Genomic DNA, 18,099 nt, shown 5'->3' on the forward strand with positions numbered 1-18,099 from the left:
CAAGGAGCCAAAAAGAGATGAAAAACACCCAAATAATAAAAAAAGAAATGCCAAACTGAAAAACGCCAAGGGGATCTGGCATTTTTCAGTTCACTATTGATTTGCAGCTAACATCTGGCTGCAGCGTTTTTTCACTGAAAAAATGCAGTGCGGCAAAATGGGCGTTTTTATCGACGTTTTTGCATGACAAACCTCTGTGGAATTCTAGCCTAATAAAGAAGACTTTCTACTGTACTGGTGAGTGCTGCCATCTTCTTCTACCTATTGGATTAAAGCTATGTGAACATTACATTTTATCTCTGAACAATAGACTTTGCTTGCAGCTATTATTATATGTGCTTTACTCTTTCAGACCTTTCCTCTTCCTCGCCTACCTTGTTTGACCGGTATAGTTCACCTATAGCTGGTACAGCCCGTCGCCGTCTCTTTATTGACTCTGATAGTCCATCTGAAGATGGGAGTCCAGCACGAGCATCTCCACATTCCACTGCGGAGTCAACTTCCTCACCTGTTCCTGGGCAGACCCTAGTCACAATGGCGACTGCTACAGTAACAGCAAACAATGGACAAACACTCACTATTCCTGTACAAGGTGAGACCTACTGAAGGCTACATAGCTTGTGAAAAAGAAACACTCTTGGGTTGTGACCTTTTCCTATTATTATACTCCTGACAGGTATTGCCAATGAGAATGGCGGGATCACATTTTTTCCGGTACAGGTCAGTATGAGTGGACAACCTCCTACAATTTCTAGTTCCATTCAGCCACTCACAGCCCAGGCTCTTGCTGGTCCAATGACCACTCAACAGATGCAGGTTGCAGGACAAGTGACCGTCCCTCAGGTTCCAGTTTCTTCAGGAAAACAAAATACCAGCAACAAATTGAAGAAAGTTGGTTCTTTGGCTCTTTTTTGCAGAAGGGTAAGAGCACTTTAACAAACAAAATGAAACAAAAATTTCCCTTATACATACATGGGTCTTGTTTGTTGATAGTTTAATATATTGAAGGTGCCCTAAGGTGCCATACAAGATTCATTAACCTGTCAATTTTGGCAGAAGAGAAGTGGCCAGCTATCTTGCCTTTATAGGTGTGCCCTGACACTCCCGAAAATGGCATATGTTGGGAGGGAAGACACATAAAGGCGCCCATATAACTTTACAACCCGCTATGGTCGTCAGGTTTGGCTGACTGTGTAAAGTATATAGCGGCCTCCTGACTCTCCACTGACAGATTATGTTGGGGCAGAGAAGGGTTGGACATGATGGATTTTCCTTGTCAAACCCTTTTATTTTTGGAGGAGGAAGCTGGTCCCAGAGCTGTCTTGCTGTGACTTACCCTTTCCCTCCCCAAAGAGAACACATAAACATTCAGCCGTGCCAAACATTCATATGTATGAGGGAGGTCAAGAGAGATAACTGTCCACCAAACAAATGCTTTGCCGACACAAGGCATATCCATTTTCTACATGTCAAATCCTTTGTTTCTGTAGTAGATAACAAGTCTGGAAGCAGCTTATCCCTTCTATTCCCTTAGAAAACAAATGCCACACCAATCTGTATGTCTATGGGGGGAAATGGAATGGAATAGTCTTTAGCCAACCACAATTTAAAGTGTATGGGCATAAATAATATACCGTAGATAGGATCTACATTCTCTTTATTCAAAGCAGGGTCTTTCTGTATTATAATAGATAACTGTCTTGACAACTGTAAATGTGTATTAATATCCAAAAATCATTGAACTCTTCTAGAATATGCTTGGGAACACATCCTATAAAGGTGGCTACTTGTGTGTCCAAATTCTAATCTTTTCCTTTATCTCCAAATAAGGTTTATCATTTAGCCAGTGTTCGCCTTCGGGATCTCTGCCAAAAGCTTGATATTTCTGATGAACTTCGGAAAAAGATTTGGACTTGCTTTGAGTTTTCGCTGGTGCACTGTCCAGACCTGATGAAGCGCCGACATCTGGATCAGCTTCTGATGTGCGCAGTGTATGTGATGGCCAAGGTGAGGCGCTGAATAATTTAGCTTTATATTTTGTTTCTTCATCATTGCATTTTTTTTTTTTTTGGGCGCTTCTGTATCTTATTGCTTTTTTGCATTTTAAATCTGCAGCTTGTGGAATAATCAGAACTATTTTGGGGAACATATAAATGATTGATAAACTTTTATAATTCGGAGGGGGGGGGGGTGAAATTCATCACTTCAACGTAACTGTACCTGAAGGGGCACAAACTACCTTGACTCCAGGACATACAGTTACATCAAGGTGCAAGAGGGGGCAAAGGAAAATGTTTTACTGAGAAAGAGAAAATGTTTTCATTTTTTTTTTTTTTTTAAGTATTTAATTTTGCATTTCAATTAACAGACATAACCAGCAAGGTAAACATTAACAACAACCTCCTTAGGTCCCAGAGACCGACATCACCATAATGACAGGGAGCAATACATATATAATCATCCAACAGCAGTAAGGAAAGGTGCATCTGAGACCCATCCAGAGAAAGCCCAGCACAGACAAACACACATCCACTCACACATGCTCACCTCCACCCTAGCCACCCCACTCCCACCCCAGTCCCCATGTCGAGAGAACAGTAGCACAATGTAGGATATCTACTGGGACAATCTAGCTGAGGGGTCAGCTAACACTTCTAGGAGAAGCCAGGGGGTCCACATCTTTTTACCAGATTCAGATATCTAGACAGAGGGGGAGGGGAGGTATCCTTCCAGGACATCACTACCACCTTACCGGCACCGAATAAAAGAAAGCAAATCATCTGGCGTCTATGTGAACCAGAGACAATGTCATTGATAACTCCTAACAGGCACACCGTAGGGGTGAGTAGAAGGGGGAAATTCCAGAATTTCCGCCAAAAAAAACATCACCTCCCTCTAGAAGGAGGCGATGACAGGACACTCCCAGACAGCATACAAAGAAGTACTAACCTCTGGAGAGCACCGGAAACACAGATCAGACTGTGAAACACCTATTCGCTTCTGTTTAGCAGGGGAGTAATACAGCCTGAAAATATATCTAGATTGTATCAACATATCTCTGCTACTAACTACAGTAGAGTAAAAGGAACCCTCAACCTCCTTCCACTGGCAGTCCGACAGATCCCCGGGACATCATCCACCCTATGAAAGGCCCGTAAGAAAGGGCTACGCCCCAGCGATTGAAGGAGAGCAATATGACTGAGTAAGAGGTTTAGAAAGGTCCGTGGTGCCCAGGAGAAGCTCCACCGCAGAAAATGCGGGAGTAAACGTCAGGGAGACAAATTGCGCCTTAACCGCATGCCTAGGCTGAAGATACCTATAAAAAGCATTTCCAGGGATGCCATAACGTTGAAAATGTTTACAGTTAAAGGAGTACTCCGGTGGAAAACTTTTTTTTTTTTTAAATGAACTGGTGCCAGAAAGTTAAACAGATTTGTAAATTACTTCTATTTAAAAATCTTAATCCTTTCAGTAGGAAATTCTTTTATTTTTGAATTTCTTTTTTGTCTTGTCCACAGTGCACTCTGCTGTCACCTCTGTCCGTGTCAGGAACTGTCCAGGGCAGCATGGGTTTGCTATGGGGATTTTCTCCTGTTCTGGACAGTTCCTGACACGGACAGAGGTGTCAGAAGAGAGCACTGTGGACAAGACAAAAAAGAAATTCAGAAAGAAATTCAAAAATAATTTCCTCTGTAGCATACAGCTGCTAATAACTACTGGAAGGGTAAAGATTTTTAAATAGAAGTAATTTACAAATCTTTTTTAACTTTCTGGCACCAGTTGATTTAAAAAAAAAAAAAACAAAAAAAAAAAAAAAATATATATATATATATATATATTTATATATATATTTATATATGTTTTCCTCCGAAGTACCCCTTTAAATTCTAGTTCACTTTGTGGCTTAGACTATATTTGACAATATTTTAATCATTGTGGTTTAGTTACACATATTGCTGTCATAAGAATGACCAACCCAAATGGTGATTAAAGCATGACCAACTATAGCAGTGTAAAGCATGAGGGATGGATACAATTGGGAAAACAGATACTAAAAACAGGCATCAGCACTATGCAGTTGTTAGCAACTTAAAGCAAACTTGTTTTATCTTTACAGGTAACAAAAGAAGACACATCCTTCCACAACATCATGAGATGTTATCGAACGCAACCTCATGCTAAAAGTCATGTAAGTACAATGCCATATTTTTTTCTGGCAGTTTTTGAGCCAAAGTCAGAAGTGGATCCAGTATCAATAAGAAGTATAAGTCCTTCCTTTATATGTCCTATTCCTTTTGAATACACTTCTGGCTTTGGCTCAAAAACTGCAGTGGCAGATATCCAAAAACTGCCAGAAAAAAGCCTGTGTGTAAACCTAGCCTAATAGTGACTAGGGGGTTAGATACACACAACGGAACACCCTCTTTCCTGCATTATGATCACAGGGTGCAATTAAAGTAAAGGCCCCTATGGAAACTAAATGTATAAGTAAATAAACTCTAAAATATGAAACATCTAACCCCGCCCCCTTTTCCCATTTATTGCACAAAAATTAGGTTCATGAATGGGTATTGCTTTTTTTTGGAAGCGTCCAGTCATTTAATTTAAAAAGCAACAAAGAAACCCAAACTATACAGGATCCAAGCAGAAACATTGCAAGATGTACTGTAGCATGAAGATGTAGTGCTGTCTGTATTTTCACTTGATATTGTTACTGTATTGGTTTTTATAAAGCCTTTGATGGTGGCCTGTTACATTGTGTTAATGCATTTAAAATTAAATGCAACTTTGCATTAGATTTTAATTAACTTTGTTGTATAGTTTTTTCCTGCTTCCTCCCCTCTCACCCGTACTTTATGTTAGATCAAAGAGAGTGTGGAAGAGAGTACATCCTCAATGTCAGACTACACAGGATGTGTTTGTTGTCCATGTGTTACCAAGGAGACGCATTGAAAAAAACTAATTAGTAGGATATTCTTTAATAAAAAAAAAAAAACATTTTTAAAGTTGCTCGTAATAGGCCATTAAAGTTAGATTTATCAGAGGAGTGCTTTGTTAAAACCAGGATAATGTGGTGCTGATAAGGACAAAGGGATCACGGAACCAGGATAAAAATCCATCCGACTTTAATTGCCAATAATGCAACGCGTTTCGCTGCGCATGCGCAGCGAAACGCGTTGCATTATTGGAAATTAAAATCGGATGGATTTTATCCTGGTTCCGTGATCCCTTTGTCCTTATCGGCGCCACGTTATCCTGGTTTTAACGAAGCACTCCTTTGATATATCTTTCACGTACCCAGGAAAGCTCCAGACAGACCTTATTGAAACTACACACCTTTTAACATTGTTGTGTATGTTTTTGCACAACCTCCTCTGGTAAGCGGTGTTGAGTCTTCTAATTTCTCTGCCCTTACCATCTACATTACTCCACAAGGAGCGCATTTTGCTTTTTTTCTATTAAAGTTAGATTGGCAGGGAACGGACTCCCAGCATCCCCGCCAACCATCTGCTTGAAGGTGCTGTGGTGCTAGGACAAGTGCCGCAGCCTCTTCAGAGTTTACATCCATCCTTTCCTGCACTTAACCATACTTTTAGTAGTGGCAGTGCAAGGAACTGCAAAGTTGTCCTGCTCACTTGAATGAGAAAAGGCTGCAGTTCCTTGCACTGCCACTACTAAACAATGCAGGAACACAGCACATGCAAGCATTGAGGAGGCTGCAGTGGTCGCCCAAGCCCCGTGGCCTCTTCAAACAAATGATGAGCGGGTGTTTCAGGAGTCTGATACCAGTTGATCTAACATTAAAGGGGTACTCCGCCCCTAGACATCTTATCCCCTATCCAAAGGATAGGGGATAAGATGTCAGATCGCCGGGGTCCCGCTGCTGCGGCACCCCGCCATCATTACTGCACAGAGCGAGATCGCTCTGCACGTAATGACGGGCAATACAGGGGCCGGAGCATCGTTACGTCATGGCTCCGCCCCTCGTGATGTCACGGCCCGCCCCCGTCAATACAAGTCTATGGGAAGGAGGCGTGGCGGTCTTCACGCCCCCTGCCATTGACTTGCATTAAGGGGATGGGTCGTGATGTCACGAGGGGCGGAGCCATTACGCTGCTCCGACCCCTGTATTGTCCGTCATTACGCACAGAGCGAACTCGCTCTGTGCAGTAATGATGGCGGGGTGCCGCAGCAGTGATTCCCGGGGTCCCCAGCAGCGGGACCGCGGCGATCTGACATCTTATCCCCTATCCTTTGGATTAGGGATAAGATGCCAGGGGCGGAGTACCCCTTTAAGCGGGTCATCCAGCATTTTTTAAGCAATGTGCCTAGGCTGTTTGTCTAAAATATATATAAAAATAGCCTGTGCACAGTGTTTAAAAATATTTTGCTGGATAACCCCTATACTGAGCATAGGTCATCAGTTTACCCCAGCGGAATAACTTTTCTGGCAGAGCTTGGGGCAGCAATGTACATAATTACTTATGTAAATATAAATGTAAATAATTTATTTTATTATTATAATTTTTTTTAACTGTATAGGTGTACAGAAGTGTTCTTATAAAATCCAGAAGAAGGCAGCAGTCTGGTGGCAGTGACCATGTACAGTCAGGCTCCCCAGCAGAAATCAATAAAGATCTAGGTAAGCACACACTTGGATGGATGGATCCATGCATCTGGTTGTAGACATGCTGATTTTTGGGGGTGGCCATTAACCCCTCCTTTTCTCAAAATAGTAAAGGTGTCATTCCTGTAAACCATTGAGTCCATGATTTATCTAGCAAGAAAGTATTGCTGACAATCCATTGCAACAGTGATTTCTGTAGCTTTTTGCAGGGTGTAGCTTCAAAGGATAGGGGATAAGCTGTCCGATCTTCAGCACGACACCCAGGGCTCAAGTCCTGCAGGAACGCGTGGGAGCTGAGTTCCTGCACTTTTTCCGCACAAGGAATACCGTTCCCATTAGCAGGACCAGCCCTTGAGTTAAAATCTTGGGTGAGTTCCCACACTTTTTTTCCCAAGGACTTGACCCTGACAGCACCACAGTTGTCCAGTTCATGGAGGGAACTCGGCTCTCCACCAGATGACAGGCGACTACAGCCATCACGCCCCCTCCATTCATGTCTATGGGAGGAGAAGTGATGCTATGTACTAGCCATAAAAACCCCTCCCATAGACATGAATGGAGGGGGCGTGGTGTGATGTCACGAACACTGAAGCTCCAAGCCGTATTCAGAAAGCCACGGTGCCGGCCCAGAGATTGCAGTGGGATCAGACATCTTATCCCCTATCTTTTGGACTTCCAACATCTACACTGCCATGTTAAGGCTAGCTCAGGACACAAGACATTGTTTTGTTATTGGACCTGAGGAAGGCCTCTTCAAAATAAATTGATCAGTCCCATATGGAAAATATCTGAAATAATATACAAAAACTGCAGCTTTATTCGAGTAGCTTTCATGTCACATTTAAATAAATTTAATATGACCATATTCAACTCTTGGTCTGTTATCTCTTTTATGTCCAAGTTTATGTAGACAACACCTTTTTTATTTTTTTTATTTGTTCTTCAGGCAGCAGAGAGCCCAGTCCAGTAATGCGATCCAGTAGTACTCTGCCTGTACCCCAGCCCAGTAGTGCTCCCCCTACTCCAACACGGCAAACTGGAACCAGCAGTGATCTGGAAGAAGAAGAAAGAGGAGACCTTGTTCATTTCTACAACAACATCTATATTGGAAAGATGAAAAGCTTCGCCCTGAAATACTCTCTGGAAGTAAATGCGGTAAATTCTCTATACCCTAATTCAGTGTTTTCCAACCAGGGTGGCTGCAGCTGTTGCAAAACTACAACTCCTAGCATGCCCAGACAGCCTTTGGCTGTCTGGGCATGCTGGGAGCTGTAGTTTTGCAACAGCTGAAATCTGCAAGCTAGAGATTTGCAGACTTCTTACAAGGTTTGTGTTAATACTTAGGCCATGTTCACACGATGGAACATGTCTATTTTTTCTGTCGAGTCGACACGGAAATGCGTTGGCATTTATGAGACAGCGCATTTCCGAACAATCATAGCACCGGCATGTTCCTCTGTTGGTGGAATGTCCACTCGGAATGAGGACATTCCACTGTCTGAACATAGCCTCAAAGTTAACCCCTACAGTGAACTTCTTCAACCCCCAGCAGTCAGCTGTTATCACTATTGGGGGTCCAAACAGGCCACACAAATGTAGTATGACATGCTGGTCATTTAGATGAACAGCAGTGAAGCCTCTTTGAGAATTTATTGAAAAGTGGTCTTATGAAGGATTGGTCTTCTCAAAGAAAATACTCCATTATGCATAACTTATGGTGGACTGAAAATTTGTCATAGTAAATGATAAGGGAGTGTCCTCCTCAAAGAAGTGGTCTTTTGGAGAAGGTGTGGCTCTGCTGATGGGCCCCCATCTCTGATAGGACATTTACCAATTCCATTCCCTGCCTCAAAGTCCCAGAGCCTCCACTTAACCCCTTAAGGACGCAGGACGTAAACGTACGTCCTGGTGCGGTGGTACCTAACGCACCAGGACGTACATTTACGTCCTGTGCATAACCGCGGGCATCGGAGCGATGCCCGTGTCATGCGCGGCTGATCCCGGCTGCTGATCGCAGCCAGGGACCCGCCGGCAATGGCCGACGCCCGCGATCTCGCGGGCGTCCGCCATTAACCCCTCAGGTGCCGGGATCAATACAGATCCCGGCATCTGCGGCACTGCGCGATTTGAATGAATGATCGGATCGCCCGCAGTGCTGCTGCGGGGATCCGATCATTCAGAACGCCGCACGGAGGTCCCCTCTCCTTCCTCCGTCCGGCTCCCGGCGTCTCCTGCTCTGGTCTGTGATCGAGCAGACCAGAGCAGAAGATAGCCGATAACACTGATCTGTTCTATGTCCTATACATAGAACAGATCAGTATTAGCAATCATGGTATTGCTATGAATAGTCCCATATGGGGACTATTCAAGTGTAAAAAAATATTTTAAAAAAAATTTTAAGTAAAAAAAAAGTGAAAAATCCCCTCCCCCAATAAAAAAGTAAAACGTCCGTTTTTTCCTATTTTACCCCCAAAAAGCGTAATTTTTTTTTTTATAGACATATTTGATATCGCCGCGTGCATAAATGTCCGAACTATTAAAATAAAATGTTAATGTTCTTGTACGGTGAACGAAAAAAAAAAAAAAGTCAAAAATTCCTACTTTTTTAATACATTTTATAAAAAAAAATTATAAAAAATGTATTAAAAGTTTTTTATATGCAAATGTGGTACCAAAAAAAGTACAGATCATGGCGCAAAAAATGAGCCCCCATACCGCCGCTTATACGGAAAAATAAAAAAGTTAGAGGTCATCAAAATAAAGGGATTATAAACGTACTAATTTGGTTAAAAAGTTTGTGATTTTTTTTAAGCGCAACAATAATATTAAAGTATGTAATAATGGATATCATTTTAATCTTATTGACCCTCATAATAAAGAACACACGTCATTTTTACCATAAATTGTACGGCGTGAAAACGAAACCTTCCAAAATTAGCAAAATTGCGTTGTTCGTTTTAATTTCCCCACAAAATTAGTGTTTTTTGGTTGCGCCATACATTTTATGATATAATGAGTTATGTCATTACAAAGGACAACTGGTCGCGCAAAAAACAAGCCCTCATACTAGTCTGTGGATGAAAATATAAAAGAGTTATGATTTTTAGAAGTCGAGGAGGAAAAAATGAAAACGTAAAAATTAAATTGTCTGAGTCCTTAAGGCCAAAATGGGCTGAGTCCTTAAGGGGTTAAAGGGGTACTCCCTCGGAAAACTTTTTTTTTTTTTTTTTTAAATCAACTGGTGCCAGAAAGTTAAACAGATTTGTAAATTACTTCTATTAAAAAAAAAATCTTAATCCTTCCAGTACTTTTTAGGGGCTATATACTACAGAGGAAATGCTTTACTTTTTAGATTTCTCTGATGTCATAGGAACTGTCCAGAACAGGAGAAAATCCCCATATCAAACATATGCTGCTCTGGATAGTTCCTAAAATGGACAGCAGAGGTCAGCAGAGAGCACTGTGGTCATGACATCAGAGAAATCTAAAAAGTAAAGCATTTCCTCTGTAGTATATAGCCCCTAAAAAGTACTGGAAGGATTAAGATTTTTTTAATAGAAGTAATTTACAAATCTGTATAACTTTCTGGCACCAGTTTATTTAAAAAAAATTTTTTTTTCCATGGGAGTACCCCTTTAACATGGATTTCAATGTGCTTGGGAACTGACCGCATGGCTTAGTTTGTTAGCTAAGTAAGCCCTCTTCATACATGTCACCATCACAGACAGCTATGGAGACAACTTTTTGTATGTGTCTCAACAAATGTGAAAGTGGAGGGGCCATTATGGGTTCTGGATTTAGGACATTGATGCTGTATTCAGAAAGAATGTACATTAGGAAGTTTTATTAATTGGCTCCATTAAGTCAGTTATGAATGTAAAAATATGGCAACATTTTTTATTACAGTTATTACAACTATGGCAGGGTTCTACTATGGCATATGTTCAGGTAAAAAAAAAATGCAGAGGGCTTTAAATAAATAGTAATCTCTTTGCTTGTTTTTGTATTACAGAATGAAGCTACCCCTCTCTCTCCTTATCCTTCAATGCGGATTTTGTCTCCTCGCCGTGTTCAATTGTCTCACAATCACCCAATCTACATTTCTCCTCACAATGAAGATTCTGCCACCTTGTCCCCTCGAGAAAAGATCTCTTACTATTTTAACCTCAGCCCTGCAAAGGTGAGTCTGATATAGACACTCTTCAATGTAAGTATGTACAAAAATAGCAGACACTTATAACAGTCTTCTATGTTTAGAAGAAGTTCTAGACTGTCAGATACACCCTCTGGCAAATGTTATGGAATCACCAAATTAACAGGATGGTCATCCAGCTTTTTACTTTGTAGGGAATTAATAAATCACAGACATGACACCAAACATATTTTTTTAACAGCTGAGATTTCTGACTTTGTAGACATCCCTCGAACAACTGAAAGTAGATGATCTGAATTAATGGCACAGGTTTTTCTAGATCAAAAGCAGCAAAAAAAAAAAAGCTTAATATTCTGTAGGTAAAAGAGAGAGTGCTCACTGGGCTGTGGGACTTGGCTAATTGTAGAAAACATCGCCTCAACTAGAGAGCTGTCAAGTCAAACACTGACAAGTGTGACAAATGATATTGGTTGGTCCCAGTCAGATTTGTTAGTGCAAGTATTAACAAAATGGCAAGGGTATGGAAATATAAAAAGGGGTAGATCAAGGAATATGTCTAACCATTAGAATAGAACACTCAAAACAATATGCCTTGAAATTGCAAAACAAAAGTTATAAAAATTGTAAGAAACAGAGGTACATTTTTGTGACTGAGCTATAAGAAGTTGGCTAAATGAAATAGATTTCTTTTGGCCTCTCTATATGTTAATCCTAACATTTACACCTAAATAGATAAAAACAAGGTGGTGGTGGTGGTGGTGGTGGTGGTGGGGGGGGGGGGGGGGGGTCTAAAGAGAATCATCATGATGTGGTGATTTATCACCAAGCTACGTTGGCCAAAGAGATGCTTCAGGATCTTGTATCTGTGCCATTCTAATGAGAATGACACATTAAAATGTCATCCAAAGGAAGCAGGCTTTTCCCACACATTAACACTGAGCCATCCAGTTCTAACTTAGTGTCAGTCATAGGCAGACACAGCCCCCCCCCCCCTCCCTTTCCTTCTTTCTTGGCTTTTCCATGAGTTTAACAATCTACCCCTTGTTTCCCCTACTGGTCAGCCCTCCCCTTTAGTATCCTGCAGGGATACAGTTCTGCTTCTTCTCTAAGAGCTGTTTCCTCCTTCCTCAAAGCTATTGTCTGCAGCCGAGGTACCTATGCTGAGGCCCGACGAATTCCTGGCATCTGGAGCCCGCTCCTCCTTATTTTGGAACACCACCATGATCACCCAGGGACCTTCTGTTGCTTCACTCTCCAGGTGGCCATGCAGTTTAGAGGCCGCGTTGACTCAGAGGCCCCTCTTATCTCAGACTGCTCATAACGATGTTTCCCAGCTTTGTGGCCTGCCCAACCAGCCTATTGGCACACAGCTCTTCTTCAGAGCTCTTCTTTCATCTCTCTCCTTGCCCTCTTGAGATTGTGTGCCCTTCTTAGCTCTTTCCTGCCTCTTCTTTTTTTTTCTTTCTAGTGAGCAAACAATGGGCATGTCGCCAGTCTTCTTCCTGTGAGCTGGGGGACTCCTTCCCCTTGGGCATTTCTTTTCCTTCTGAACATGCTGTCTTTTTCCTGAACAGACCTGTGCTGCAGCTGGTTCCTAGCATATTTGTATTTGCTGTAAAATCTCTTTCTCGTAGTCATCATTGGAGGACACAGCTCCCACCCATTTATTTTGCGTTACACGTATTAGATTGGCTGTCTTCTGTTTTTTTTTCCCTGGTTTTCTTTACGCTCCTTTCTTTCTTTCTTTCTTTTTTTCAGCTTCTTTTGCTTATCGCCAATTGATAAGCTCAGTGTAAGTGGGTATGCATAGCCAACCTTTTTTTGTGGTAGCAGCCTATACCCATTATACAGGGTGTACAAAAAAATCTTCTATTATGTGTTCACATCCATAATGTATAGAAACTGCTGTCATGTACCAGTTGCCATATGGCTTCTCATAAACATTGGTTACTTCCAGATTAATTTACTGTAGTGTTACTGTATTAACAAATAAAGCCTATTTTACATTTTCCTTTGGCTTTCACCAACAGAGATTGCAAGAGATCAACAGCATGATCAGAACAGGAGAAACACCAACCAAAAAACGAGGGATCCTTTTGGAAGATGGAAATGAATCTCCAGCAAAGCGTATATGCCCAGAAAACCATAGCGCCCTTTATAGGAAACTTCAGGATGTGGCTAATGACAGAGGCAGTTTCTGTACAAGCTAGATTGTTGGATTATCCTGTCTACAGTATTTTAAAGATCTTAATATATAATAATTATGTAACATTATGTAACTTGAGACACCAGGACTGTAATTGGTTAGTGATGTCTGCCCTGTTGCATTTATAACCTGTGTTATAAGGGGGCACTTAGTTTTAGATATGAGACTGGACACTTAGGTAGTGACCTTGCCTGTAGGTTGCACTAGAAATGTCATGGACACAAATAAGTCCTGGTAACTTATATTCAAGAAATATCAAAGGTAGTTGACAAGACAAGTGCAGACACTTGTACAGGTGAGTTAACTTTCATAACAGATCTTGTTCACATAGTACAGCCAATAGATGGACAATGGATGGATACTAAAGCTTCTTTCTATGCAGTTCTATTATGGCAAACATCCATGGGTCCCCAGTGCTGACCCTATATTAAAGAAGAACATAGTTGTTCTAGTTGGCTATTGATTAGGCCTCTATGATAGGGCTGGGCGGTATGGCCAAATATGTGTATCGCTGTATTTTTGTAACTTATGGCGGTTCCACGGTATATAACTATAACTATATAATGGTATTCCTTCCCCCCCCCAAAAAAAAAAATTAATTATTAGCCCAGCGCTGCGCTGTCCCCATTGGAGTACTACTCACATGTCACCCGCAAGCACTGCCTCTTCGTCCTCCTGTTTGTTGTGGCCTCCGGCGCTGGCACTCTATACTGTGTGGTATCCCTATGCCCGGGCTGCAAAAGATAAACAAAAATAAACTTTAACGCATGTTCCTACGTTAGCCTTACGCTCTTCCTGGTGATAGGCTGAGCCCACTGTCATGTAAGAAGCCGGCTTCTTACATGACAGTGCGCTCAACCTATCACCAGCCACTGCGGCCGGTGATAGGCTGACGGCTTTCCGATGTTCCATTCCCTAGGAAGCTGGTCCGGACCGACGGGGAAGTTTATTTTGTTAACCTTTTGCAACCCGGGCATAGAGATACAGTATAGAGCAGTGGTCTTCAACCTGTGGACCTCCAGATGTTGCAAAACTACAACTCCCAGCATGCCCGGACAGCCAACGGCTGTCCGGGCATGCTGGGCGTTGTAGTTTTGCAACATCTGGAGGTTTAAGACCACTGGTATAGAGTGTCAGAGCCGGTGGCTGCAACAAACAGGAGGACAAGGAGAGCAGGGCTGGCGGGTGACATATGTGAGTAGTACCCCGATGGGGACAGCGCAATGCTGGGCTAATAATTGTTGGGGGGGGGGGGGCAGAACAGTGCTCGCGGGTCACATATGATTACTTCCTCGATGTGGGGACAGCGCAGCGCTGGGCTGATAATTCATTCCCGAGGGGGAGGGGCCAAACCGGTATTGCGGTATGGGTTAAAATTCATATCGTGCAGCACAAAAATTTCGGTATTCGGTATGAACTGGAATACAGCCCAGCCCTACTCTCTGGTATATATTTATATATGATGTATGGGACATCTGCATTTGAATATACCCCTAAGCCTTACCTGCATATCTCAGGTAGACCAGATCATTACTGTAATATTATGACTGGAACCCAATTATTGATCACAACTCCCTCAGTTTCTACCAATACTAGATTACATAATCTATAGTATCTTTGTTTGTACCTTTTTAAAACCTTTCCCTGCTTTTACTGACTATACCAGGTTGTGTTCAAACATTGATCAGGAGTTAGGAGGTTGCAGTATTTTATAGTGTATATAGACCAGGTGAAGCACTTAGAATAACTATGTTGAATAACATGTACAGTTTGACCAAGTTGTAGTTATAAAAACCTGTTGTGGACTTGAATGGTAAAGATTTGACAGGTGGCAGTGTTCTTTAAAGGGGTACTCCTCCCCTAGACATCTTATCCCCTATCCAAAGGATAAGGGATAAGATGTCAGATCGCCGGGGTCCCACTGCTGGGGACCCCCGGGATCGCCGCTGCGGCACCGTGCTATCATTACTGCACAGAGCGAGTTCACTCTGCGCGTAATGACGGGCGATACAGGGGATGGAGCAGCGTGATGTCATGGCTCCGCCCCTCTTGACATCACTGCCAGCCCCTTAATGCAAGTCTATGGCAGGGGGCGTGGCCACCATCACGCCCCCTCCCATAGACTTGTATTGAGGGGGCGGTCTGTGATGTCATGAGGGGCGGAGCCATGACGTAATGATGCTCCGGCCCCTGTATTGCCCGTTATTACGCGCAGAGTGAACCCGCTCTGTGCAATAATGACAGCGGGGTGCCGCAGCGGCGATCCCGGGGGTCCCCAGCAGTGGGACCCCGGCGATCTGACATCTTATCCCCTATCCTTTGGATAGGGGATAAGATGTCTAGGGGCGGCGTACGCCTTTAAGAGTTTAGGCAGGACATAAAGTTTATTACATAAAGCACACTGGCTTACAGTGCATCGTAAAGACTCCATCCTACTAAATTGATATTAATTGGGCTTTGTGGGACTAATAAATCAGGTGTAGAGTACCGTACATAGCTACCAACTGCTCACACTTTGTAATGATATAATGCTAGGTATTACACTAATCTAAAGTCATGTAAAGATAAGATCACCTCATGTACATTGTTTTATTTGTAATGTATGTGGACACAAATATTTAATCTTCATTCAAAAATATTTTAAAGGAAACAAACATACAGATTTTTTTATTCTGTGGGAGAGTTAGTGGTAAGACAGCGATGCAGCCCCAAAAACATAACCTGTCCACACATTACAGGTGTTAGGTTCTTCTGCTGTCTATGGTTCATATGTATAAACCTTAGCCTTCCCCCTGATCGTTCTTTCGGGACATTTCTTTCCACACAATACATCTAGATATAGATCTGATTGGTACAGACCTGTTCTGATGTGAGAATATCATTAGAGAACCTACAGATATATCACTACTGATGTCTAAGGTTCTTATGGATGGAAAGGCCTGGTCTGGCCAGTAAGTTGGCAGTGGTATGAAGACATGGTGTCTGACCATCCCTTTTTCAATTGATTCTGTTACCGATTTATCAGTGTTTATCTGTAATTTTGGGGGTGGTGACAGATTCCCCTTAAATCCCTTTCCAGGCATCTATTATCCTTCATATACTGTATCCTCTGCAGATTTACTGCTACAGATTTTATGCTGTTTAACCAATTTTATAATGTTTAACCAATACAAATCTTCAGCAGCAACTTGCAGAGGATACAGAACGTTTGAGTGCACCCTCACTCCTTACATAGATGTTAAAGGGGTTATCCAGGAACAAAACTTTTTTTTATATATATCAACTGGCTCCAGAAAGTTAAACAGATTTGTAAATTACTTCTATTAAAAAATCTTAATCCTTTCAGTACTTATGAGCTTCTGAAGTTAAGGTTGTTCTTTTCTGTCTCAGTGCTCTCTGACGACACGTGTCTCGGGAACCGAGTCAATTTAGAAGAGGTTTGCTATGGGGATTTGCTTCTAAACTGGGCAGTTCCCGAGACAGGTGTCATCAGAGAGCACTGAGACAGAAAAGAACAACCTTAACTTCAGAAGCTCATAAGTACTGAAAGGATTAAGATTTTTTAATAGAAGTAATTTACAAATCTGTTTAACTTTCTGTAGCCAATTGATATATAGAAAAACGTTTTTTCCTGGATAACCCCTTTAAGTGCCAGTTATCCTCCCGACAACCCAAACATACACATGGACACTCGGCTCGGCTAATCCTGCATGCAAGGGAAGAAGGGAATAAGTAACTTCCAGACACACACTCACATACTCATTTGATGGTCATCTGATATTACAGATATCAGGGGTGTGGCTAACAGATAAAGACAACTTAAAGGTGTATTCCTTTAAGGTATAACATGTCTGATCGTGGGGGTACGGCCGCAGGGGACCCCTTTGTGCAGTACCAGATGACTGGCAAACACAGCTGCCACGCTACCCTTATTCATGTCTATGGGAGGAGACGTGACAGCTGTGTGCTAGCGTGACGTCACATGATCGCAGGGGATCCTTGCAGCCGGACCCCCCTGTGATCAGACATGTTATTCCCTATCCAGTCATTCCCAACCAGGGTGCCTCCAGCTGTTGCAAAACTACAACTCCCAGCATGCCCGGACAGCCTTTGGCTGTCCGGGCATGCTGTGAGTTGCAGTTTTGTAACAGCTGGAGGCACCCTACTTGTAAAAACACTGGTCCATCCCACAACAAAACAATTTTTGTTGTAGTTTTTGGATTTAAATACGCAAGTGAATTCAAAATCCTATACATCTTTTATTTTTTACTTTTTCTCCTTTTTTAATCCAGTCCTGACTTTAACTCAAAAACTGCTACAAAAACTGCATTTCTATAATAGTAATACACATGCACTTACTTTTCCACAGAAGGACATTGCCTATTTGTGAATTCTTTGTTTCCGTAAATTATTGTAAGTCAATTTGTTAGCTATTTTTTCATTCAATGACATAATAATTTTACACGGGCTTCCCTCCATTTTATGTGACTGTGTATGTATCATTACAAAGTGGTGGCATGTACTGGACTCACTTTGCAAAACATTTGGGGGGTTTCTGTAGAATTCCCTATATAAAAATGCTGTGTTTTTTCCCCAAAAGCAAAACTATTAAGATATAAATTATTTTATTTATTGTTACCCTGGCCATTCCTAAGTGGCTAATCCACGACATAATGAAAGTTTGTCTATGTCTTAACATGATGATGGAAATGACACTTTTATGTACATAATGTTTAAACTGTTGCTGTTTTAACCATGTTGCTGTATAAGACTGCTTGTTAATAGATAAGACGTACAGAATTCTGTGTTGTGCTTCTTTCTTTTCTGAGGGCAGAATAGTAGATATAGTCAGGTATTTATCCACATGGCGTAATGGAGGACCTGAGCCCTGACCTGACCTGACCTGTTATAGTAACAGTTTAGGCTCCAGGATTTTTGAACATTTTCTTAGAGCTCTGTATCGTTTGTTCCTCTGTTATTCCTCTTGGTAATGTATGAATACATTGATAACTGGACTTTGCAATTCCTTTTGCCAGTAGGATGTTGCCAGCACTGATATGTGCTGATATATCCAATTTGTTGTACGCATTTCGTGAAGAAATAGCAGAGGAA

At 41.9% G+C, this 18,099-nt stretch overlaps 1 protein-coding gene across 2 annotated transcripts in view; it reads left to right on the forward strand.

Moving 5' to 3' along the window:
• Positions 1-14,045, forward strand: part of RBL2 (RB transcriptional corepressor like 2) — a 65,437-nt gene extending 51,392 nt beyond the window's left edge. The window contains exons 15-22 of one of the 2 annotated variants that reach the window (XM_056526383.1): positions 353-592; positions 677-921; positions 1,831-2,007; positions 4,118-4,189; positions 6,544-6,643; positions 7,575-7,774; positions 10,641-10,808; positions 12,812-14,045. In XM_056526383.1, the coding sequence (XP_056382358.1) occupies positions 353-592; positions 677-921; positions 1,831-2,007; positions 4,118-4,189; positions 6,544-6,643; positions 7,575-7,774; positions 10,641-10,808; positions 12,812-12,991 (1,382 nt within the window). In that variant the 3' untranslated portion in view covers positions 12,992-14,045. Of the gene's footprint in view, positions 1-352; positions 593-676; positions 922-1,830; positions 2,008-4,117; positions 4,190-6,543; positions 6,644-7,574; positions 7,784-10,640; positions 10,809-12,811 lie in introns of both variants that reach the window. The other variant, XM_056526382.1, reaches the window with a different exon arrangement.
• The last annotated feature ends 4,054 nt before the right edge of the window (positions 14,046-18,099 follow it).

Source organism: Hyla sarda, chromosome 6 (assembly GCF_029499605.1).
Source record: "Hyla sarda isolate aHylSar1 chromosome 6, aHylSar1.hap1, whole genome shotgun sequence".
NCBI lineage: Eukaryota > Metazoa > Chordata > Amphibia > Anura > Hylidae > Hyla > Hyla sarda.